Source organism: Bufo gargarizans, chromosome 5 (assembly GCF_014858855.1).
Source record: "Bufo gargarizans isolate SCDJY-AF-19 chromosome 5, ASM1485885v1, whole genome shotgun sequence".
Classification (NCBI taxonomy): Eukaryota; Metazoa; Chordata; class Amphibia; order Anura; family Bufonidae; genus Bufo; species Bufo gargarizans.
In genome coordinates, this window is record NC_058084.1 from 89625948 (window position 1) to 89652335 (window position 26388).

Consider the following 26388-nt stretch of genomic DNA (forward strand, 5'->3'; position numbering starts at 1 on the left):
TGTTATGTTGCTACATGTTGATCATATGAAAATAATATACACATGCATACAAACAGTAGTCCTGCTCTATTGCTTGAGACGGGGATGCACCGATGACCCCTAGGCCGGGGCTACAAGGTGACATTCAGTCAGGCGGAAATTATGCAACCTTCTGAATGCCGCAAACAATTCTGCTGGCTCGTTTACGGTCATGAACATTGAGGTTGTTTTGCCATGTTTTGTTATTTTACCATGAGCCACATGTGACAAGTCACCATGTAGGCTACAGATGTAGCAACCATTAATCAGGCCACATAAAATGGGTTATATCGTTCCAGTAAACCTTACTAAACTAATGCTACTTTCACACTGGCGTTAGGCTTTTCCGGCAGGCTGTTCCAGCAAAGTACTACCTTTTGCACACGTGTGCTGCTGGAAATCCGCCCCGACCCCATTCACAATCATGGGGACCAGCCGGAGATCCGGCCACAGCACGGCAAACATGCCGAGAGGTGGCCGGACAAAAAACGGTGCTCTGACACCCAGCACCCTCACCGATCTGAGGAGAGGTCATCAATATCAAAAAGCCCGGACAACCCCTTTAACATCTACGTGGTCTGCCAGTCGCTAGATTTATCACCATTCGAACATTTATGGGACCAACTGGGAAGCCAGCTTTGGCAACCTATGAGTGTGCAGGATCTACATGTGCCGCAGGATCCATTCCCAACCGTATCCCATCTTGTATCCAAGGCTAGAGGCGAGCCAACAGGGTCCTAAAGCCTGCTTTCAATTGTACATTTTCCCCTAATAAACTTATCATTTTGCTCCAATATTGCAATCACTTACACACATCACCATTACAGTCACACATAGAAAGTTTCATTTGATTCCAACAACTCCTACTTGGTGCGTTATTATTTTATTATTTTTTTGCCAATGAGTTTAGATGAGAAGCCAGCAAACCAAGGAGCAGAGACTCGGGAGACAGTGGTTGAGCAATGGCAGCTTACCTGTGGTTATTCCTGATCTGCCGCCATAATTGCTTATAGCTGAAAAGCTACCTGAGAAAAGCAAATATGAAATCTCTGCGCTACCGGGCATCTGGGGCGTAGCTATAGGGGAAGCGGCTGCTTTGGGACCCAATCTCAGAAGGGGCCCACCCAGGATGAGGACTAAAAGATGTTATTGTCAGATTTACACAATGACATTATATACATTGACACTGTAGGAAACGGACCGAGCGGCTTCTGGGCCTCATCTGAGAGCACAATCTTGATGAGAGGAGGGGGTTGCGAAGAAGTTGCTGGAGGAAGGGGGGATTAAAAAATTTGCTGTGGGGCCCAGGCATTTCTAGGTACGACACTGTACGGCAGAGTAATATAAAAATAATTAAGCATGGGACAAAACTTTGGAATTGCTTCATTTAGATGATCTCCTTTACAAAATATGTAATGACCAAGGTTCGTGCTTTAGCCCCAGCTCATTAGTCCTGGAGTCTAAGGCTACTTTCACACTTGCGTTCGGTGCGGATGCGTCTGGTGTCCGCACAGACGGATCCGCTCCTATGATGGTATCCGTTCAGAACGGATCCGTCTGCATTATATTTCTGAAAAAAGTATAAGTCTAATTGTTAGTCAGACGGATCCGTCAATGGGGGACGGATCAGTTTGCAATTGCACCATATTGTGTCAACGTCAAACGGATCCGTCCCCATTGACTAACATTGTAACTCAGGACGGATCCGTTTGGCTCCGCACGGCCAGGCGGACACCAAAACGCTGCAGGCAGCGTTTTGGTGTCCGCCTCCTGAGCGGAATGGAGGCGGAACGGAGCCAAACTGATGCATTCTGAGCAGATCCTTATCCATTCAGAATGCATTGGGGATGTACGGATCCGTTTGGGGCCGCTTGTGAGAGCCCTCAAACGGATCTCACAAGCGGAACCCCAAACGCAAGTGTGAAAGTAGCCTCAACCAAGACGTCCCGTGCACAGCCTTGAACTAAGCATGGCAAGCCTAACCTGCAGTCCAAGCTGGGAGTACATTTATGATGGAATTTTTCTGGAACTTCTCAACTTTAGGTTACAGGAAAAAAATAATGAATGACTACCCATCTGTAGGACATCAGGGGTAATGGGTGGGGTCCAAAAAAACCACAGTATTAGTCATAGTGCTCCATAAATACCAACCTCTAATATCTTACGTGTATTGCTTTATGCACTTGCCAGATTCCGAATGAGGCCAGTAAAGAGTAATGTGATGGTTAGTGTGTGCAGGGCATGCTACGAGCCCTCTGTGCTCCTGGTTCCAGCCCCATGGAATTATTACATCAAGAAATAAGCGTATATATATTATTGAACGCCCTCGCTTCAACTCACTGAGAGATGTGACCTTTGGTGCACTGTAAATGTGGGGGCAATTAGGAGCAGAAAGCATCAAGGAGACGTCCCAGATGGCATCTGGGCCTCCATATACTGTATTTGGTAAAGACTTCTGCTAGCATAACAAACAGAGCGTCTCAAAGCAAGCGCTTGTTTTCATGCCGCTCATCCCTTATACGGTCTTCACATTTGTTTGCAATAAAATAACCACACATACGTCTATTAAGATCTGTCCCTCTAGGTTAACTACTGAGATTATTCACATTGGCTTCTGGATGACGGGATAGAAATGTTGACAAAAACACAAGCGATCCCCCCCCCCCCCCCCCCGGGGGCAAACACCTCCATGCACTATTGTTCCATTGTTCCGTGCATCTCCTAAATGAAGCAGAGCCCTGCACAGTGAAAACGTGATCACACCTGGCCCTGACTTCTCCTAAAGTCAATCAGAGAGAGCAGGGCCTCTAGGTGTAACGGTAACGCCCCCATTGCTCCGAGAAGCTCACTTGCATATATTTAAAAAAAAATCTCAGCGATGCGGGCACATATGAAGATGGGACCAACACAGATGCCTTCAGCTGCCAAGTGCACATGTAACAGGTCAGTCAGTGTCAGAGGTACAAAACTGCTGACAGATGCCCTTTAAAGGCTCATTCTTCTGGATGACAAATGACAGTTTATGCTTCACATGTGATTACTTTAGTTGGTGCTATGAAACTGGGAAAAAAACAAAGGAAGCTGGAGTAATGCTCCATAACAATGGGGCTTTATATAGGACACAGAGATTTAATTTTGGAGATTCACATACAGACAGGGGACATACAAAGCCTAGAACAGTCTGTCTGTAAAACCACAAAGATAGGGAAAGAAGCCATACATGTTCTCTGAGGACGCAGAGAGCAGAGTCATAATAATATTTCACAGCAGATCTCTGCAACGGAATAAATATTACCGTAGTAAAACGCAGATATACACGTGTTCAGTGGAACTTTCCCAACATCGTCAAATTGGCTTTTTGTAAAGCACCTGAATATAAGGTCTGACCTTCCAAACACCTACTGCTATTACTATTGGTTCTTGGATGGCTCGATTCACCGAGAATCTTGGCTTCCAACTAGATCTAAAGTTGTGCCACTGTGACAAGTACATTATAGGACTTATTATGGCGCCTGTCATAAAATTTTAACAGCAAAAATATATGAGGCGCCATTTATTCACATTTTAAATGAAAAACCTGAGCACACCTAGGATATTTGGTAAATAAATCTTTATTGATTGTAGTAGTAGATCAGTAGATCATCCCAATAGTATTAAAAATGTAGGGAAAATACCGTATTTATCGGCGTATAACACGCACAGGCGTATAACACGCACCTTCCTTTTAAGAGGGAAATTTCAGGAAAAAAAATAAAATTTCAAATAAAGCCTCTGATCTGCCCCCTCTGGTAACGCAAACCCCCCCCCTCCCTCCCCAGTATTAATCATTGGTGGCAGTGGCCACAGGGTCCCCCTCCTCCCCCCATCATTGGTGGCAGTTTGCAGTTCCGATCGGAGCCCCAGCAGTGTAATGCTGGGGCTCCGATCGGTTACCATGGCAGCCAGGAGTCACGCTACTGAAGCCCTGGCTGCCATGGTATGTTAGTGAGCAGAGAGCAGCGCATTATACTCACGTGCGCTGTGGCCGACGGTCGCTCCTTCTCATAGGTCTGTGCGGCGCATTGCTAATGCTGTAAGCACTAGCAATCCGCCGCACAGACAGAAGAAGGAGCGACCGGCGGCCACAGTGCACGTGAGTATAATGCGCTGCTCTCTGCTCACTAACATACCATGGCAGCCAGGGCTTCAGTAGCGTGACTCCTGGCTGCCATGGTAACCGATCGGAGCCCCAGCATTACACTGCTGGGGCTCCGATCGGAACTGCAAACTGCCACCAATGATGGGGGGGAGGAGGGGGACCCTGTGGGATATGGCCGGCACATTCATTGGTGGCGCAGTGGCCACAGTCCCTCCCCTCCTCCTCCTACTTTGTCCTCGTTGGTCTTCAGCGGCAGCCGCGCACAGTGGGGAGGGAGGGACTCCCTCCTCCTTCCTCCTCCCTCCGCTGTGCCGGCCGGCTCAGTCCTGCCTCTCAGCCCTAATCGGCGTATAACACGCATACATCATTTGCCCCCTATTTTCAGGGGGAAAAAGTGCGTGTTATACGCCGATAAATACGGTAAGTAAAAACCTTAAAGGGATAATACAGCCACAATAAGTTACAGTATATTATAAGAGCGTTATAAAAGCCTAAAAAAGCCCTATAAAATCATGCAGCCTCAATACAAGATAGTAAATAAAAAAAGTAATAAAACAGTCACAATCGATTTCAAGAAGTCGTGTTATAGAGTATTGTAGCTAATGTATGGTGGAGAGTAATTGGTTTTGGCGCTGTGATAACGCACAGTAGAAAACTCTCACCGCCTACACCTTAGGTACAATGCGCTTGAATTAATATGAAGACAGTGCGCATTTGATTTGATGCTTTGTGCTAGCACACTCCAGACACAATGGATAGTAATGGGAAGCAGGGAACCCAGTTTGTAACTGTAGCAACGTTGAGTTACTGGGATAGATACAATTCCCTGATGTGGATGGTTCAGATGGTATAGTGGCTCGATACGTACAAGCAATGTAGCATTTAAAACTAGTTATTAGATAATTTCCATAATGGTAGAGCGGATAAAATAGACTCAGGTGAGTATCTGTTTTGAAGCTGACCCAGCGGCGTCCCGCTTTGGGTCAATAATCGTTCTGGCGTTATCTCACTTTAAAGATATAGAACGCTCTTACCGGTGTCTGCCGTCTTTCGAAGTTTATTCCTGGTATATTCGCTGCGGTCGGATGGATCCTTTATAATTGGCCGTGATTAGTCACCTGTTTGCAGTTTGGTTGCTGCTTGCGACCTCGCCTCTTTCGGATCCCAGTAGCGTGTACCAACCTTCCGGGCAAAGACTTCAGATCGGCTGACAATAATGATCGGTTCCAGAGTCGTCCTTTGGTGTCCTCAATGTGGTGCACTCACATAAGCTTGGGGGGTCAGACCAGACGCGTTTCGGGGCTAGAGTATCCCCTTCCTCACTGAGGAAGGGGATACTCTAGCCCCGAAACGCATCTGGTCTGACCCCCCAAGCTTATGTGAGTGCACCACATTTAAAATTTAATACTGGCTATAGCAGTGGGGTGACGCTGCGAAACTGAGAGCACCCTTTTTTGGGGTATCAACCACCCTGTGCATCCTACTAACATATTTTTACGCCATTTATTCACATTGCATTTTGTGAAGCAAAATGACTTTCTGTGCAACAAACTACCGTAAACTTCTGTGCAACAAAATGACATTGTGTGAGAAATGTCTGTCAGCCAAACAAACTAACCAATAGAATGTGTCTAAGGGATCTTTCACACTTGCGTTGTCCGGATCCGGCGTGTACTCCATTTGCCGGAATTACACGCCGGATCCGGAAAAACGCAAGTGAACTGAAAGCATTTGAAGACGGATCCGTCTTCAAAATGCGTTCAGTGTTATTATGGCAGCCAGGACGCTATTAAAGTCCTGGTTGCCATAGTAGGAGCGGGGAGCGGTATACTTACAGTCCGTGCGGCTCCTGGGGCACTCCAGAGTGACGTCAGAGCGCCCCATGCGCATGGATGACGTGCCATGCGATCACGTGATCCATGCGCGTGGGGCGCCCTGACGTCACTCTGAAGCGCCCCGGGAGCCGCACGGACGGTAAGTATACTGCTCCCCCGCTCCCCACTACACTTTACTATGGCTGCCAGGACTTTAGCATCCTGGCAGCCATGGTAACCATTCAGAAAAAGCTAAACGTCGGATCCGGTAATGCGCCGAAACGACGTTTAGCTTAAGGACGGATCCGGATTAATGCCTTTCAATGGGCATTAATTCCGGATCCGGCCTTGCGGCAAGTGTTCAGGATTTTTGGCCGGAGCAAAAAGCGCAGCATTCTGCGGTATTTTCTCCGGCCAAAAAACGTTCCGGTCCTGAACTAAAGACATCCTGATGCATCCTGAACGGATTTCTCTCCATTCAGAATGCATTAGGATAAAACTGATCAGGATTCTTCCGGCATAGAGCCCCGACGACGGAACTCTATGCCGGAAGAAAAGAACGCAAGTGTGAAAGAGCCCTAACATGTGATTCTCCTTACTATGTGGTCTGGATGGGTATTCAACTTTTTTTTTTTTTAAACCAGCACTTGGATCTGAATATTTTGGTAATTGTGTGTAATTGAAAACTCAATGTTTCTGCAGCAGAAAGGACACATCCCCGTTGTGTGACAGGGAGAGAGCTTCAGCCGAAAGGACACGTCCCCTGAGCTGTAAGCTTGGAATAAATCTGGCAGAGCAATTGTAGCAAACAATGGGGAGATCTCTGGTGAGGCACGGGGCTGGTTGTAGCTTTGTTATAAAGAGATGGTCTTGTACTGTACTATATGATGTCTGATTTTTCTGTTTACGTTAACCATCGGATGACCCCCTTTAAGAGCACTTTTGCAGTTTAAACTGGCTGGAAAACCAAGGGTTAACTCTGCCGCATCTTACCTCGGCGTCCATGTTTGTTTGTTCAAATCCGACCATGTTCGCTTTGAGCAGCTGTTGCAGGAGTTGTACTTGAGCCACACTTAGGAAGAAGTCCAAGCTTGTGGTCATGTTCACTTCCAAGGAATGGCCACACACTAAAATATCCTGAGGTGAAAAGGTAGATCTCATGTCATTTGTGTTTACTTGAGCTCAGGGGACCAAAGAAAGCTCAGAAATATCCGTGTCTAACATATCTTAAATCAAATGCACCTGAAATACCTACATGCGGGTGCCAAAGTCTCCTAACACAGATTATTTTCATTTGTAACCAATACATACGTTCCGCTGCTGACCAAGTCAGACATGTCAAAAATGCAGCAATCACACATACGCAGGAGAACCTCTACAAACACTGTGTGGAGCTGCAAGGTTAACATAACACGTATACCGATGGCAGGGCAAAGAATGCTTCATGTAAGGAAATGGGGACTATAGCCCACAGTCCCTAAAACTGTTGCAGTTTGCTATTCTTCCCATGTAATTGCATCGGTTTGCCCGTATAGATGAATGGTTGGACAAACGTTTAAAAAACTATTATTAATGAGGAGGCTCAAAAGGGTTTTCCAAGACTCTGGATAGGTCATGAGTATGTGATCGGTGGGGGTCCAACACCTGGGAATCAGCTGTTTGAGAAGGCACTGGCGCTACTGTGAGCACCGCGGACTTCTCACAGGTCACCAAGAACAGCGCTGTAAATTGTATAGCGGCTGTGCTTTTTATTGCGCTCAGGCCCATTCACTTCTATGTGACCGATGAAAGTGTCTTCACTTCGTCTAGGAAAAGCAGAGAAAAGGCCACCATGCTACTGCGAGTGCCACTGCTTTCTCAAACAGATGAACGACAGGGGTCCCGGGTGTCGGACCCTCACCAATCAGATACTAATGACCTATCCTGATCATAGGTCTTCAGTATTAAGTTCCTTAAAAATCCTTAAAGGTCCTTTTACACTAGTAGACTTATCAACTGTCGGTAAGTTTTCCTTCCCGACAAGCACTTGCTTATCAGTGAAGGAGACTGCTCCTATTACATGCGGAGATCTCCTCCATAGTATGGGGAGGAGCGATCGCTAATGCCATTGCTCATCTCCATATAGAATCATTATTTGCTGGCAGCAGAGCGTGTTTAGACAGGACGGTCTGCTGCCGGTGTAACGTTATACTTCCCTACTTCGTGAGATTTCCCTACCCTGGTCACTTCCGGTCGCACCGGACATGACGTGAGGAGGTGTGCAGCGCCGTGCAGACGCACAACAACGGGTTAGGGAAATTTGACAGCAGAGTGCGCATGCGTCGGGAGCCTCACCGGAAGTTAGGGTAGAGAAAAATGATGGGCCAGTGCGCAGGCACAGTGATCGGATGGATGTTCTCAGCTGGACACCGGCAGACACTGCGTATGCGCCGGGAGCCTCACCAGCGGCTAGGGAACGGAAAAATGAAGTACGGGCCAGTACTTTTTCCCTACCCTAACCGCTGGTGAGGCTCCCAGCGCATACGCAGTGTCGGCGGGTGTCCAGCTGAGAGCATCTATCCGATCACCGCTCCTGCGCACTGGCCCATCATTTTTCCGTACCCTAACCGCTGCCGAGGCTCCCGTCGCATGCGCACTCTGCTGTGAAATTTCCCTAACCCGTCGTTGTGCACCTGCGCGGCGCTGCACACCTTCCACGTCATGTCTGGTGCTACCGGAAGTGACGAGGGTAGGGAAATCTCACGAAGTAGGGAAGTATAACGTTACACCGGCAAACAATGATTTAGGTGCCTGCACACACAATCATATTACCCGAAGAACAAGCATTTAGTTTGTTCATTAGGTAATCGGCGGCACCTTTCCCCGGCAGGTAATCACTAACAAGCGTTCCTATGCTTCTACATTCCGATACTCGGCAAGTGTAAAGGGGCCTTAAATCAGTGGCTTATCTCCTGGCAAAAGAAAAAATTGACCATGTTGTAATTCACTATGGTTAATCTGTATTATCCCTGACATCTGGTGGGCAGTTGGGAGACTCCCTTACTAAGGGTATGTATAAATTTTATCACCCGATCCCAAAATTTGCTTAATATGCAACTTTAAAGGACATTTACACCTTTACAACAACTTTTTATTCAACTTTCCCACTACATCTAAGATGAAAAATGAAGCGACTTTGCAAATGGTCTTCATTAAAAAAATGTTTTGTGTCTACAGTTGATATTCAGATTGGTGAGTAACTGGTACATTTATACTGCTTTTTATTAGTGCAGTATATATAGCGGACGCCTGCTCTCCCTGAATTCACTGGAAGCTTGATGACACCAGAGAAGGTATCATGGGGTAGGTTCAGTATTTATGTATGTGGAACCTGCTTTCCCTGAGTTCATTTGAGTCCAATTGGTCTAAGAAGAGTTATCAAAAAGAGTAAGGCTCCTGTCCAAAAGAGGTCACCTTGCCATGGTGGATGGGCACAAATGATTTCGAACAAAACATATTTGCCAAGTACTGTATTTATACAGTGAACATAACATAAGTTCATATAGTCTGTGCAGACTGCTCAGGGTTGCCAACCATCCAGAAATTTCTGGACAGTCTGTAAAAATTGGCGACTTTTTTCCAGTGTCTGTGAAAAAAAAAAATAGAAGTGTCCGTTATTTTTTTGAGGCTGGTGGTACTTGCCAAGATTATTTTAGTGGTATTTATCATCTCCAGCTCACAATAAATGCTGGTAGTGGGTTCTTATCAATATATTGACCTATAGACATGAATTATGGTTTTCCAATTTATCAGTAAAATTATTGGCTGTCTATGATTTTGGGATAAGTTGTCCAGAAAAAAGAAAATTTCTTGTTGGCAACCCGGAGACTGCTATTGCATTGTGTTTGATTTTAGATTAATACTGTAATCATACTCCCATCTGCACCGTACTTCTTGCAAATCTACCAAATGTATGTTAAGAAGAAGTAAAGGACAAACAGAAGTGAGTATGACTGGCTGAGCAGACTACACAGGGTTTGTTTGTAGTCTGTTACTATGGAGATATATAGATCTCCATAGCAGCCATAGACACAAATATAATTCTTGCAAAGTGGCTTTAATTTTAGACGAATGGAAGAAAAAAATGTAATGGAAAGTGGACATATCATATGAGGTGATGCCTAGTAAAGTTACTGACAGAGTTACAGTCTAGTCTGCCCTTATGTTATTTTTTTTCCCCTTTTAGGATAGCTATACATTTACCCCAGGCAGGGGTACAGTCACTCACTGTGTATTTTCCAACCACATCTGTTTTAAGTTGGATTCAAGCACCCACTACACGTTCAGTAATTAACTACAGAAGAGAACACAAATTGCTATGGAAAATTAGCGGAAATTTGGTATCAAGTGAACTTCCACTGGAGACGCAGTGGGATTTCTTAAAAATTCTAAATGTATCTAATCATGTAGTTTATTCAACAGATTTGTGCTCTCACCTCAGTATGCAGATTGTCATGGGACACTTTACTGAAGATGATTGCTGGCGCAGCCGTAACTCGCACTGTGAAGTCTGTTAGAATTGGGCTCAGTATTGCTCGCCGTTCTTGATGTCTTCTGATACTGAAAAGGAAGCAGGTGCATTAAGAAATGTAATAACCATTGTTTACCCTAACACATAAGATTGTGTTTACCTCCATTCTCCCCTAGTAGGTTTCATTATATTGTAGAATATTTTTCAGGATTGTCCCAAGAAAAATATTCTAAATTTTTTAAACCAGCACCTGGATCTGAATACTTTTGTAATTCCATGTCATAAAAAATTTAGTATCTGTATAGCGCTACCTGTTATGTTTTTTTCTTATTGCCTTGTCCTGCTCACTGAGATGGCCGCACATGCTCAGTTTCAACCTTAAACTGCCTCCTGAGCTGTGATAGGGAGAGCTGAGACACACCCTCTTAGCTACAGGAGAAAAGACACTCCCCTTGAGCTGTCAGCTTAACCCCTTATTGACCATCCTTTTGCCTTTTCACGGCGGTCACTAAGGGGCCTTAGAAAAAAAACAATGAAAAATACAAGTTGTCCCGCAAAAATCAAGTCCTCACACGACTCCATAGAAAGAAAAAGAAAAAGTTATGGGTCTTGGGAAGCGGCAATGCAAAAACATTTTTATCTTCTTTTCGTAAAAAATTGGTTTTATTGCAAAAAAGTTGTAAAACGGAAAAACAACTATATGTATTTGGTATCACTGTAATCATAATGACCCAGAGAATAAATATATTATGTTATTTATACCGAAAAATAAACACCATAGAATTTATAACGTAAAAACGCAGAGGCAGTATTGCTGTTTTTCCCCATCTCCCTCCCAGAAAGAGTTAAAAGTTAATCAGAAGGGTGTGTGTACCCCAAAATGGGGACATTATAAACTACAACTTGTCCTGCAAAAAAAAAAGCCCTCATAAAGCTATATAGACATAACAATTAACAAGTTATAGCTCTTATATATATATATAGAAATATATCTAGCAGAGCAATGAATGGGGAGATCTCTGGACCCATGTGAGGTACAGGGCTATGTACTATATGATGTCTGATTTTCCTTTTTTTTTATTAATCATGGGATAACCCCTTTGAAGACACTTTTGTGAACCTTTCTTGTTATAAAAACTTTTTTTTATGGTTTTTTATTGCACATATCAACCATTTCATTTTGCAACCTGCATGTTTTCAAATACATTGCAGGCTGCTCTGTCCCATTCAGTGCTAATTTCATTAGATGAGCTGTTTGTAGCCTCTCTCTCTGCTCATAAATGCTCACTTAATGTGAATTCTGATCAAACTGATACATTTTACAATAAAGCCTTATACCAAGGAATCCGCATCTGGATAACGAGAAGAAGCCAGGGGCAGTAAATATCAATGTACATGTACAACTCAGCCCCATTCACCCGAACTGATGCTGGCTGCAAGTTCAGCAGCTAACACTTGGGAGAGCCAAATTTTTATCTTGCAGTGGATGCTGCAGGTGAAATGTAGCATAACATGACATGCAATAAAAGGAATGGGCCGCCATGCAATCAAACCAATCCTCAGCAGGGGCACATGGACAGAAGTTGTGTGTTATGTAACATGTGTGCTATGTAATATGTAAGCATTCTTATCCAAAAAAACAACATAGTATCCCCTGAATCCAAAAACAATATGAAAAGCAAAGAAAAAATATATATAAATAAATAAATATAGATATAAGTGTCACCAAGATTCCTGGCCTCGGTAAGGTAAGAGCCGGTAATTTGTGTGACTGACACTATTTGTAAGTTAGTATGGCTGTAGAGCCGATCTGGGACAGCTCTTATTGGGAGCAGCCAAAGTGCAGGGTGGGTTGCTGCTCCCCACGCTCCAGGCCGGGTTTTGGTTGGGATATAAAAACCCAGCCAGCAGTCTCCATCTGACAGTGAAGCTGTGGAGCCTCTGGGCTGAAGGCTGCAAACAGGCGTGCAGGCCGCCTGGAAGCCTGCCAGTGAACTGTTCTGTGGCTGAGCATCAGCCAGGTGTGAACCGACACCTAGGATTCCAGGTGAACATTGTTTTGTTTTTGCTGTGTGTGAACAAGCACCAAGACTGTTGTTTCTGCTGAGTGTAAATAAAACACTGAAGTTTGATTTACAACCTGGTTCCTTGGCTCTATACTGCGTCCGCTAACCTGTCTACCAGAGCAAATCCCCCCATTATATATATATATATATATATATATATATATATATATATACACACACACACACACACACACACACATATGTTATAAAATCCTAGAAATAATAAAAAAATAATTAAAAGATAGAAGCGCACTTTGTCATCTGGACTTGCTACAAAGGTATTTTCTTTCATATGTATCTGAACATGTTCTCTCAAAATTTATAAGGGAGTGAAGGGGGTCTGAACGGCATGCAATGCCAAGTCTCCTCAGACATAATGCTTGTAGGATGGAAATCCAAGTGGAAATGGAGACAAGAAGGATTTTCATGAGAAAAGCATTCCAAGCCAAAAATAAAAAGATAAAAGAGTCAAAGTTATTAATATTACTAGGAAAGAATTCCATACTCAACATAAATTATATGATCTGGTAAAATAAAAACATCACTGCATGTATTACGTGGAAGAAGGATTATACAAGAACATTACAAGGGAAGCAGGTGCATCCAGAGGTTCCCCCCACTCAATCAGATCTGTACAATCACCGCAAATGGAAACCCCTGAAGTATTTACAAGTGCAACAAATAACTGTCTATGAACAGAATACAAGTAATAAGGACTTGGGCCAGGTTTCCTTCCCGATTATCATGTTCGTAGTGTTGCCTTCGATGCTACTACCACTAGGTGGAGCATGTCATATGTCATGTTTATCGGAGCAGAAAATACTGAACAGAGATTGAAGATGATCTGTCGTGTGCAAAAAGCCATAATAAACTTAAGACATGATAAATATACAAAGTGGAGCAAGGGTTTATATAATATATAACAAACAAAATAGTAGCAGCATTTTGAATAAGTAGATTGCCTTGTGCAATCTCTCTTCCCAGAATTCCAAAGGAGCACGTAGGGCCTTATAAGTCTCTTCACGCTGATTAAGGCGCTCTCTCTCCAAGGAGAGATAGTACCCCCCCAATCCTGTGCGATCTCTAGTCCTGAAAATATCTTCCACCCTGTTTTTTTCCTCTTCCGGGCAAGTTCTTATGAGGTTAAACAGCTCTAACATAAGCGCCACACATATGCAAGCAATGAGAGGGAGCAGAGCTGGCAGCCGGGCACAGCGCAGCCTTATCACCCACAAGCTATTGAGAAGGAACATAACTCAAGGCATATTATACATCTGCATCTCTCTCATTTCAGATGGAGAAAAGTATTAAAAATGAGAGACTGGAAACCATCCAACAGCTTAGACCCCAAACAGCAGAATACCATAGTCGCAGATGTTGCTGGGGCTACTTTTGGACAAAGAACGAAAAAGAAAGGGTGTGGAGAAAAGCGAACAGGGAGCTGTCGTTCCCTGTTCCTTTATAGGGATCTAAAAGATGACATGGCCAATTACAAGAGCGCATTACTGTTCTGCACTGACGGAGCCCATCTGTTGGATGTATTTTCGGATCCTCGCTGTAATTCAGGCCAGCAGCAATTTCTCTGAAACAACTGGAGTTGGCAGGACAGGAGCACTTCATGCTAGTCACTGTTCTTACTCATTTCAGAGGAAGAGATCACTGTCTGGTCACTCTTTGTAGAGAACTAGGAGGAGAGATGAGTTATTGCCTGATGAATCTTAAAATCCCATCAACGGTGCATATGGGAAGTGAGGCTCACAATTTAGTGATGGGTGCTTGGGATTCACACGGATAGACTTTCCATCCATAAACTATCACGGATCCCATAATTAGATCTATTGTGTGCTAAGCCTTTCTCAAGTGTAATGAAAAAACTGTGTCTTCCAGGGAAAAAATGAACAGAATCCCCTAAATATTTTTATGTTTTAGTGCAGTGGTGCCCAACCTCCGGCCCGCGAAGCTGTGTGATCCGGCTCGCACAGTGATGGGATGCAGAGCTTGCGCTCAGTTGAAGAAGCAAAAGAAGGTACACGCCTGGGCGGCTGCAGTGGTGCAGTACAGAAAGCCTGGAGGCAAATCAGGGAACGAATGCGAGTAGTAAATAATTTCAGTGACTGTAGGGTGTTGTGTGTGTGGACTCTGCGGGGTGCATTGCGTGTGTGGACTCAGCGCGTCTCTCGCCGCTGTCGTTCACGTGGGTAGTAATAATGCTCACATGTGCCCCCTTCACAGTAGTAATGCTCACACGTGCCCCCTTCACAGTAGTAATGCTGAGATGTGCCCCCTTCACAGTATGCTCACTTGTGCCCCCTTCACAGTAGTAATGCTTACATGTGCCCCCTTCACAGTCATTCGGCCTGCGCAGTGACCAGAGGCAGAGCTTGCACTCAGTTGAAGAAGAAGGGACACGCCTAGTCCGCTGCAGTGTTGCGGTACAATTATTTTCAGCAGTGACTGGAGACCCCATCTCCCCACATCGGTTGGTACAGACCTCATCTGGACTCTCAGCCAGGCATCAGAGCACGTCGGAGAAGGTGAGGACAAGTCGGAAGGGAACAGGAGTTCTATGGAGGTCACATGTGCCCCCTTTACAGTAATAAAGCTCACATGTGCCCCCTTCACAGTAGTAATGCTCACATGTGCCCCCTTCATAGTAGTAATGCTCACATATGCCCCATTCACAGTAGTAATGCTCACATATGCCCCCTTCACAGTAGTAATGCTCACATGTGCCCCCTTAACAGTAGTAATGCACACATGTGCCCCCTTAACAGTAGTAATGCACACATGTGCCCCCTTTACAGTAATACAGCTCACATGTGCCCCCTTCACAGTAGTAATGCTCACATGTGCCCCCTTCACAGTAGTAATGCTTACATGTGCCCCCTTCACAGTAGTAATGCTTACATATGCCCCCTTCACAGTAGTAATGCTCACATATGCCCCCTTCACAGTAGTAATGCTCACATATGCCCCCTTCACAGTAGTAATGCTCACATGTGCCCCCTTCACAGTAGTAATGCTCACATGTGCCCCCTTCATGGTAAAAATGCCCAGATGTGTCCCCTTCTCAGTAGTAATGCTCACATGTGCCCCCTTCTCAGTAGTAAAGCTCACATGTGCCCCGTTCACAGTAATAATGCTCACATGTGCACCCTTCACAGGAGTAATGCTCACATGTGCCGCCTTCATGGTAAAAATGCCCAGATGCACCCCCTTCACAGAAAAAATTTCCAGATATTTGCCCCTTGCACTGGGAGGTGCTGACTAACCCCCCTTTTCTTTGCAAATATTTGCCCCTTCACAGTAGTAATGCTCACACGTGCCCCCCTCACAGTGTTTCTATTTCTTTCTGGTAAAGCTACCTGGTTCTGGCCAGCAAAATTTATACCATGTCTAGTGCGGCCCTCAGACGGAAAATGGTTGGGCAACACTGTTGTAGTGCATCCATGAAAAAAGATGTTAGCAGGGGAGTAGCTATAGAAGGTGCAGAGGTAGCAGTCGCTACCAGACCCAGGAGCCTGAGGGGACCCAAAGACCCTTGTGTACATGAGAAGACACAGGTATTATAGAAACTGCATGCGGGTCAAGTTACAACTCTGGTTTTAGGAAAGAGGTTGGGTCAAGAATTTGGCATGGGAGGGTGGGTGCCGTTTCAATTTTGCCTTAGGCAGCAGGAAGGCTATGTGCTTCCCTGTCCCTGGCCACAAAGCACTGAGGGAAGGGGGGCCCAAGCTGAACTCCTGCACCAGGGCCCATGAGCCTTTAGCTACGCCCCTGGATGTTAGGTTACATGTACAAACTGGGATAAAAAATACAGAGCTTGGACGAGGATGGAGGGGCAAACTTTACCTTGTATCCCTTCTTCCCTATAACTTGTAGGAATAAGGGCAGTTTTCAACCTTAGCTTAACCATTTTCCTGCCAAGGACGTAGCTCATACATCCTTGCAGGGTTGCACTTCAGTAGCCAAGACATATCTCATACACCTGTTTTACTGATGGCTGGATTTCCGGTTCTGTAGCAGCTAGAGATATCAGCCAGGTATCTAAGCTTTAAACTGCAGCGCTAACTACGATACATTGAGAGTTACAGCCCTTAGAAATGGGTCCGAGTGAGAGCTGCATATACATGCAGATCTAACTCCGGGCTGATTTCTAAAGGCTATATTTCCCAATGTAGAACAGCTAGAATTGCAAACTTGGTCTTGTTTTATAGCTTAGACTGTCAGCTTTAAAACAAGTTCATATCTGTAACTGCTACACCCCCGAGATACACTACTCACAAAAAACGATAAGGATATTTAGCTTGTGGGTGAAATTTCAGAATGAACCTAAAATGCACTCTAATCTTTACAGGTGAACTTAAGGTGACCTTCTCTAAACTTTTGAATGCACATGCCCATACTTTTTGCACAACTTGCTGTTCTCTAAAAAGGAGCTTAACGGCAAAAGTAACAACAGGTGTTTGATCCATGAATCGGCCAATAAATTTCCTGGTTCATTTATAATTGGTATTTAAACAGTCCTCCTCATCATGCTGTTCACATTTTGACATCATGAGACCAAGACGACACCTAACAATCGATCAACAGTACCTCGCCATTGCAAGGCTTAAAGCAGGATGTTCTCAGACGGAAGTGGCCACTGAGCTTATAGTGTCACAGCATGTCATCAGCAGGTTGTGAATGCCACACAACTCCAGGCACATTTAAGGGAGGTGAGAGGCACCCATGTGTCACGTCAGACCATTCAAGAACCATTTACATCATCTCCCAGGCTCAGACGTCATTGTCTACATGGGCAAGGGAGCATCTATGCTGGACAAGGGACCAGTGGGCCCCAATGCTTTTCACTGATGAAAGCTGATTCCAGATGAGCAGAAATGATGGCTTCCAACGATGTTGGAGACGTCAAAGACAGTGCTATGCATCAGCCACTTGTTACCAGATGAGCTTTTAGTGGTGGTGTTACAGTGTGGGCAGGTGTGTCTAGTCAATAGAGAACTGCCCTACACTTTGTGAATGGTGCAGCGACAAGCCCATACTACTTGAATAATATCATCAATCCAGTCATTGTGCCTCTACATGAACAACACAGGCCTAATTTCATCTTTATGGATGACAATGTGCCAGCTCATCGAGGTTGCATCATTAGGAAAACGGCTGCTGGAGACTGGAGAAGCTCAAATGGAGAGGCCTGCATTTTCTCCAGACCTGAATCCCCTTGAAAACCTGAGGGCCGCCATTAAAGAAGAGTTGAGATGCCATGCCTCAGCAGACAATAAGTCAACTTGTGAACAGCATGAGACATCGTTGTCAAACTGTAATTGATGCTCAAGGGCACATTACAAGTTATTGAGACATTTTTTGTGGTTCGTATACCCACCACTGTTGTTGGCTTTCATTTCAATAACTTTTTTGAGATAAGGAAATCACCATTGCATGCTTCTACTTAAATGCCCTACTTTTACGATAAAATATCACTGTAGCGTGAATTTTTACATGTTTCATAAATTTCACCCGAAAGCCAAACATCCCTAACTTTTTGTCAATAGTGTATGTTCAGATAAATCAGACCCCCCACCCCACTGAGCCGGCTGCAATTTTAGCAAGCCTGGGGAAAGAGGGCCAGGGTGAGACATGCGGAGAGGCTGCACAAAGGAGAGATAGATTCTCTCTCCTTGTGTAACTGTACATCACCCCATGGGGAGGATAACATGGATTTCTGTGCATGTTATTGTCACGGAAGGTGTACAGAAAACTAGAAGACACAAAATTAAGATCCGACTGACTGGATCCAAAACTAAGGAACCAAAGGGAGAGCCCTGCAACAGACCTGGCTCTCTCCCTAACTGCTCAGCCTATGCAAAAATCTCAATGGTAGATGATCGCATATTCTCGTTCCTCGACTGTATAACACCTGAACACCCTATAATAGTGAGGGGACACGACCACCGGCTCCCTACACTTGATAAGGAGGGAGTCAGGGTCACCTGGGATCCAGCAAACAGGAAAAAACTAATGAATGAACAAAACTTATCTGTAGAAGACTCAGTAGTAGCATCCAGCATGCACACACTCCAGGAAGTTGTATAAAGCGCAAAGTGATGCAGTATGGGAAGGGATTTAAAGGGATGCAATCAGTGCAACTACATGACAGCTGAGAGAAGCTAATGAGATGAGAAAACGAAAGCAAAACAAAAGGAACCTCAAGGAGGAGGTTCTGAAGAACGTCTGTCAGAGCTTCTCAGATGTCTGGTGGTGACAGTTATCAATCCCCATGTACCTCATCAATCAAAGAACATACCTGCTCTATGACTGTCACATATGGGGGTCTTTAATTTCCAGAAAAGGAGGGAGAAGATAAGTGCTTGGCTATCTAATCACCGCTCGGTGCGCTATTAAGCTGCTTATTTACTCCATGACCCAGATGTTTACCAGCATCTGGACCACAGCAACAAATAATACATACAGCCGCTTTTTTCCAGATGGGTGTAATACAGGGACAACCAAAGTTATGGTGCTCTAAATCATTTTCTGATAAACTGCAGATGTTTCAGGTATAGTGCCCACAATACAGGAGAAAAAAAGCACCCATATTATACCCATCTGAAAATGGCCTTAGTTAATGCATCATATGAAGTACAGGGATTTATTATTGTTAATTAGGACTAGATAGGAGGAGGGAAATCAGATTCTACATAATTCCCAATACTTCCATGCAAACGTTGGTTGGTGCATTCCTGCAGTTTTGGAATTTCTTTAACACATGCAGCATTGAGAGTAGACTTGTTTGGTATTTATGGACTCCTCACATCTTACAGCTTTTAGCAGACTATGTTTTATCATAAGGACTGTGCTAAAGTAAGCAATTTAGCCCCAAATATTAATTTTTGTCCATTTTTTTATATATAAATACTGTTTTCTGCAAAGTTGCATAAAGGTGGTTGTGTGTATTAATTATTAGGTTATTTGGGGCTCTCAGAAAACCTTTTTGTCATGTACAGTATACACTTTTGACACAAATGTGGATGATGACCATATGTTACATGGCCTCTGTCACATTGTTTTTAAGGGCACAGCTCTTATACATGTATACATTTCAGGTATATATAAGACTAGCAGAAGGACCCGGGTATAATTAATCTATTTTATTTAATGTCTGTGTGTGTGTCGTCGGGGCCGTCTCCAGGTAGGGCCCTTGGGCGATAAAGTCTTAGTGGGTCCCCTTACACAGGGATAACTCTCTGAGTACAGATAATATAGTAGATATCACCTGCAGTCCTATGTAACAGCACAGATAACACAGTCATGGCTACCTGAGTACAGAAAATGTAGTAGTGTTACCTGCAGCCCTATGTAAAACCACAGATGACACTAGTGCTAATAATGTGGTAGCGTTACCTGCAGTCCTATGTAAAACCACAGATAACACTACTGCTGATAATGTGGTAGTGTTACCTGCAGTCCTATGTAAAACCACAGATGACACTAGTGCTAATAATGTGGTAGTGTTACCTGCAGTCCTATGTAAAACCACAGATAACACTAGTGCTGATTATTATTATTATCATTTATTATTAAAGAGCCATTCATTCCATAGCTCTGTACATATGAGAAGAGGTATACATATATAATACAGACAATTGCACTAAGCATGAACAAGATGAGTTACAGACTGGTACAGAAGGAGAGAGGGCCCTGCCCGTGATGGCTTACAATCTACATGGTATGGGAGAAGGACACAGTAGGTGCGGGTGAAGTTGGTCATGGCGGTATAGAGGCAGCAGGGTCACTGGTTGTAGGCTTGTCTGAAGAGGTGGGTTTTTAGGTTTCTTTTGAAGGATTCCACTGTAGGTGAGAGTCTGATATGTTGTGGTAGTGAGTTGTAGAGTGTGGGGGATGCATGGGAGAAATCTTGGAGGCAATCGTGGGAAGAGGTGATAAGAGGAGAGGAGAGAAGAAGGTCTTGTGAGGATCGGAGATTGCGTGTGGGGATGTATCGGGAAAGTAGCTCAGAGATGTAGGGAGGGGACAGGTTGTGGACAGCCTTGTATGCATTTGTTAGTATTTTGAACTGAATTTGCTGGGTAATGGGGAGCCAGTAAAGGGATTGGCAGAGAGGAGAGGCAGAGGAGTAATAAGGTGAGAGGTGGATTAGTCGGGCAGCAGAGTTGAGGATAGATTGGAGGGGTGCGAGAGTGCTAGATGTAAGGCCACAGAGAAGGATGTTGCAGTAGTCTAGGCGGGAGATAATGAGGGCATGTACAAGCATTTTCGCAGATTCAAAGTTCAGGGAAAGCTCGGATGCGAGAGATGTTTTTGAGTTGGAGGCGGTAGGTGGTGGAAAGGGCTTAGATGTGCGGTCGGAAGGAGAGGGCGGAATCTAAGGTCACTCCAAGGCAGTGGACTTGGTTGACCGGGGAGAGTGTGCAGCCATTGATTATGATAGATAGGTCTGTTGGGGGGGTTGAGTAAAATGGGGGAAAGATTATGAATTCTGTTTTATCCATGTTAAGTTTTAGAAAGCGAGAGGAGAAGAAGGAGGATATGGAAGATAGGCATTGTGGGATTCTGGATAGTAAGGTGGTGATGTCTGGACCAGAGAGGTAGATTTGTGTTGTCAGCATAAAAGTGATACTGAAAGCAATGGGACTCTATGAGCTGTCGCAGGCAGAATGTGTAGATAGAGAAGAGCAGGGGTCGTAGGACAGAGCCTTGCGGGACACCAACAGAGAGTGAATGAGACGAGGAGGTTGTGTGAGAGTGGAAGACACTAAATGTCCGCTCTGTGAGGTATGATGTGATCCAGAAAAGGGCCAGGTCAGTGATACCAAGAGAGAGTTTGTAACAGAAGGGAGTGGTCGACAGTGTCAAAGGCAGAGGACAGGTCAAAGAGAAGGAGGACAGAGTAATGTTTTTTGGTTTTGGCTGATAGGTTAAAGAGACGAGCTGGGCTAGGATAAACACTGTGGTGAAGTTAGGGATGAGGTGGGATTGGGTCAAGTACACAGGTGGTGAGATGTGATCTGGGGAGTAGAGTGCAGAGTTTTTCTTCTGTAATGGTGGAGAAGCGGGTTTTGGGAGAAGAGGACCGAGCAGTTGTGTAAAGGGTCTGTGGGGACTGTGCACTGAAGCTTTCTCTGATGTTGACTATCTTTTGTTTGAAGTCCTCGGCTGAGATGAGAGGGTGGGGGCGCTGGGGGAAGGAGAAGGGAGCTAAAAGTGTTAAAAAGTTGTTTAGGGCTGTGGGACAGGGAAGATTTGAGAGATGAGAAGTAGGCCTGTGCGGCGAAACCAACCTCACCACTGGGTTTTGGAGGGGCCTGGCTACCAGCCTCTTGCCTCAGGATTATGGCCCATACTAACTTTAAAGCAGAAAACAGACCGGTCGCACAGCTGAAATCTGTTTTTGGAATTTTATTGTAGGTTATGTGAGGGTACCCAGATAGCTAATTTTATTGTATTCGTGTAGTCTGAGTGCCATTCACCTAATAATATGCACTCAGACTTGAGCTATCTGGGGATCTGTTAAATGTCTGTGTTTACTGTAAGGGTTGTGACATTGTATGTTTAAATGGTGACTTCTGTCCTGTTGTCCCCACAAGTGTATTGGCGATTTCCCTTTGTTCTGAGAGATAATTGAATTACTCCTCGGGAGTCTCCAGGGCAGAGAGGAGGAAACCATGATGCATTGTGGGGATGTATTGGGTCTGTGTATTCTGAATTGCTGCATATCTGTCCTGTGTCACAGTCTTCCATCTGGTCCCCTAGGGGAGTGTCCACCAGATGGGGACCTGCATAAATACGGGCGGGTAGCCCTCAATAAAGAGTGCCTGTTTTATCCTTCATTATGTTGAGACTGGTGTTTGGGTAACTGATCAACACTGGGGGATTGCTATACGCTGGAGATTTGCTATACTCCCCTGGCATAACTACTAGCTCTTGTAAGAGCTGTTCCTGCTCTCTGGCTGTAGGAGAGGTTCACCCACTGGAGCCTGGAGCCTTGTTGTAGGTCCAGGGTGGGTAGGAGACGGTGAGGCCTCAACCAAGCTTCGGCGGTTTGTGGGGTCTGTACACGGTGGCTCTGGATGTTTCTACTCCAGACTCAGTCCACTGCTTCCGCAGGTCCCCCAAGGGGTCTGGAATCGGTCCTTCTCCACAATCTTCCTCAGGGTCCGGTCACCTCTTCTCGTTGTGCAGTGTTTTCTGCCACACTTTTTCCTTCCCACAGACTTCCCACTGAGGTGCCTTGATACAGCACTCTGGGAACAGCCTATTCATTCAGAAATGTCTTTCTGTGTCTTACCCTCTTGCTTGAGGGTGTCAATGATGGCCTTCTGGACAGCAGTCAGGTCGGCAGTCTTACCCATGATTGCGGTTTTGAGTAATGAACCAGGCTGGGAGTTTTTAAAAGCCTCAGGAATCTTTTGCAGGTGTTTAGAGTTAATTAGTTGATTCAGATGATTAGGTTAATAGCTCGTTTAGAGAACCTTTTCATGATATGCTAATTTTTTTAGATAGGATGCCAAAATCATCAATATTAAAACAATAAAAGGCTTGAACTACTTCAGTTGTGTGTAATGAATCTAAAATATATGAAAGTCTAATGTTTATCAGTACATTACAGAAAATAATGAACTTTATCACAATATGCTATTTTTTTTTAGAAGGACCTGTATATAAAGTGCAAAATACAATGTAAATGGACAATATAATGAACGGTATAATAAATAGGCAATCACATAAATACCAGAATAGTGATCCACAGCTGTGGATCACTATTCTGGTATTTATGTGATTGCCTATTTATTATACTGTTCATTATATTGTCCATTTACATTGTATCTTGCACTTTGCACTTTATATATATGCATTCTATCTGGCTCCAGTATCTTGTTCACGGCTTTTGATCAGGTCTTTGCATTACATTCCCAGTTTGGGTATTGATTAACTATTTAGCACTTCTTTGACCTATCCATTAATTTTTCTAGTATATTGTCCAGATTGTGATCCCTGTATCCATCCTGTGTGTCTTTCATTCACCATTGTATTGTTTGTCATTGTATTTTATCTGATTTTCTTTTTGGTACATTAATAAAGTTTATATATATATTGCTAGCTGTGCTATGCCTTATTCTCCTTTTGGTGCTGATATTTGGTATGTAGGCCTAGCACTCATGCTCACTTTTTGAGCTGTTCACTATTGGTGTTTATTTACCATTAGGCTGAGTTCACACGGGCGAGATTTCCGCGCGGGTGCAATGCGGTAGGTGAACGTATTGCACCCGCACTGAATCCGGCACCATTCATTTCTATGGGGCTGTGCACATGAGCGATTTTTTTCACGCATCACTTCTGCAATGCTTTAAAATCGCAGCATGCTCTATATTCTGCGTTTGTAACGCAGGACAGGCCCCATAGAAATGAATGGGGCTGAGTGAAAATCGCAAGCATCCGCAAGCAAGTGCGGATGCGGTGCGATTTTCACTCATGGTTGCTAGGTGACACTCTATTCACTGTATTATTTTCCCTTATAACCATGTTATAAGGGAAAATAATACAATCTACACTACAACTAACCCAAACCTGAACTTCTGTGAAGAAGTTCGGGTCTGGGTACCACAGTCGGTTTTTTATCACGCGAGTGCAAAACACATTGCACCCGCGTGATAAAAACTGAACATCGGAACGCAATCGCAGTCAAAACTGACTGCAATTGCGTACCTAATCGCGCGGGTTTGCCGCAATACACCGGGACGCATCCGGACCTAATCCGGACACGCCCGTGTGAACCCAGCCTTAGGGTATAGTCACACAGTGAAAGCTGCAGCTGACACTTGTATTTTTGCTGAACATTTGCATTTTAAATACCGCAGATCTGACGGCAGATTAGCCTTGTCCAGAGGTACTCAAATCAACAGGAATTTCTTTTTTTTCCAAAGATGCGATTTTCATATGACTTACAAGTCTCAGTGATGTACAAGATATATATGGCAAATTTCAACAAGACTGGATTATATTTAGGGGTTGCACACATTGATCACTTTTATTACTACTCTCACTCCTGTACCTAGGAGGTTGCTCTAAAAATGACTTCAGTTTCAGGATTCCAGGGGCTCTGCATCAAGCAAGGTGGATGGCAAAGGCAATATATGCACTTAAAATTGTCCTCTTCACTAAATAGTTGAATATTCCTCAACGAGAATTGAAAGGAATGAAACGGGTTGCACATTTTGTCAGCCTCATATATGTTCGCTTTTTGCACGAGGCAATTGTAAGTCGATGGGCTCCAAAGAATGATTTGGATATGCTACAGCTTCTGAGCACTTACCCAGATGCAGACATCAAAAAAGTTCTCTCACAGTTGCTAAGAGACACCTTTGGTATCTGTCAGAAACAAACGTAGGGTTGGCTTTTTTTGGATAAAGGCATTACTCAGGCTGTTAAGGAAAATATGACTACAAATTTAGAAACCAAAACTGCAAAGAAAAAGGAACTTAAATGATTAGAGGGTAAAAACCTAGTTTTTGAAGGAAAAGACCTGAGCTATTTCGTTACTAATAAAACAAAGAGGTTCTTTGAATTGTATGGAATCCACGACGTCACAGAATACTGAAGTGATTCTGTAAGAAGCCATGTGAACGCTCTTAAGGTGGTCAATGATACCGCAGAAAGAGGAATTGCTCTGATAAAAAAGTTTAATGAATCGGTCAGGGACGAACAACAAAACAATTCTTGTTGAAGGTAGTCGAGCATCACAGGAAAGTCGTCATCAAGCTTACAAAAGGGATTGCATCGTTCAAAGTTGATTAATATAACAAATTTTTTGCCTATCATACTACCTATTGATCTTAGTGTTTAGTTTTAATATTATTTTAAGTTTGTGATCACATTTTTTGCCTACTTTTACAAAACGGATCAAAGTGTGCAACCTCTAAATATTATTCAATCTTCTTGAAATTTGGCATACCGGTATACAGTGGATATAAAGAGAGTACAAATCAATTGAAGAACAAACTGAAATCTTTTAGGTAGAGGGAAGAAAAAAATATAAAAATAAAATAATATAGTTGCATAAGTGTGCATACCCTTAAACTAATACTTTGTTGAAGCACCTTTTGATTTTATTACAGTATGAGTTTATCAGCATGGCACATTTTGACTTGGCAAGATTTGCCCACTCTTCTTTGCAAAAACAGTCCAAATGTGTCAGATTGCGAGGGCATCTCCTGTACACAGCCCTCTTAAGATCTTCTTCTTTTGAAGCCCTTCCTTTGTTGATTTGGATGTATCCTTTGGGTCGTTGTCATGCTGAAAGATGAAGTTCCTCTTCGTGTTCAGCTTTCTAGCAGAAGCCTGAAGGTTTTGTGCCAATATTGACTGGTATTTGGAACTGTTCATAAATCCCTCCTAGCTTAACTAAGGCCCCAGTTCCAGCTGAAGAAAAACAGCCCCAAAGTATGATGCTGCCACCACCATGCTTCACTGTGGGGATGGTGTTCTTTTGGGAATTATGGCCAAAAAGTTCAACCTTGGTTTCATCAGACCATAACACCTTTTCCCACATGCTTTTGGGAGACTTTAGATGTGTTTTTGCAAAATTTAGCCTGGCTTGGATGTTTTTCCTCGTAAGAAAAGGCTTTCGTCTTGCCACTCTACCCCATAGTCCAGACATATGAAGAATACGGGAGATTGTTGTCGCATGTACCACAGAGCCAGTACTTGCCAGATATTCCTGCAGCTCCTTTAATGTTGCTGTAGGCCTCTTGGTAGCCTCCCAGACCAGTTTTCTTCTCGTCTTTTCATCCATTTTGGAGGGACGTCCAGTTCTTGGTAATG

The 26388-nt window shown here is 44.0% G+C and overlaps 1 protein-coding gene across 5 annotated transcripts in view; it reads right to left on the reverse strand.

The window, feature by feature from the left end:
- Positions 1–26388, reverse strand: part of VPS13B (vacuolar protein sorting 13 homolog B) — a 988099-nt gene that overhangs the window by 318446 nt on the left and 643265 nt on the right. For all 5 annotated transcript variants that reach the window (XM_044295329.1, XM_044295331.1, XM_044295327.1 and 2 more), the window contains 2 exons: positions 10446–10569; positions 6964–7107 (listed from right to left, as the gene is read on the reverse strand). In XM_044295329.1, coding sequence (XP_044151264.1) covers positions 6964–7107; positions 10446–10569 — 268 coding nt within the window. The remainder of the gene's footprint in view (positions 1–6963; positions 7108–10445; positions 10570–26388) is intronic.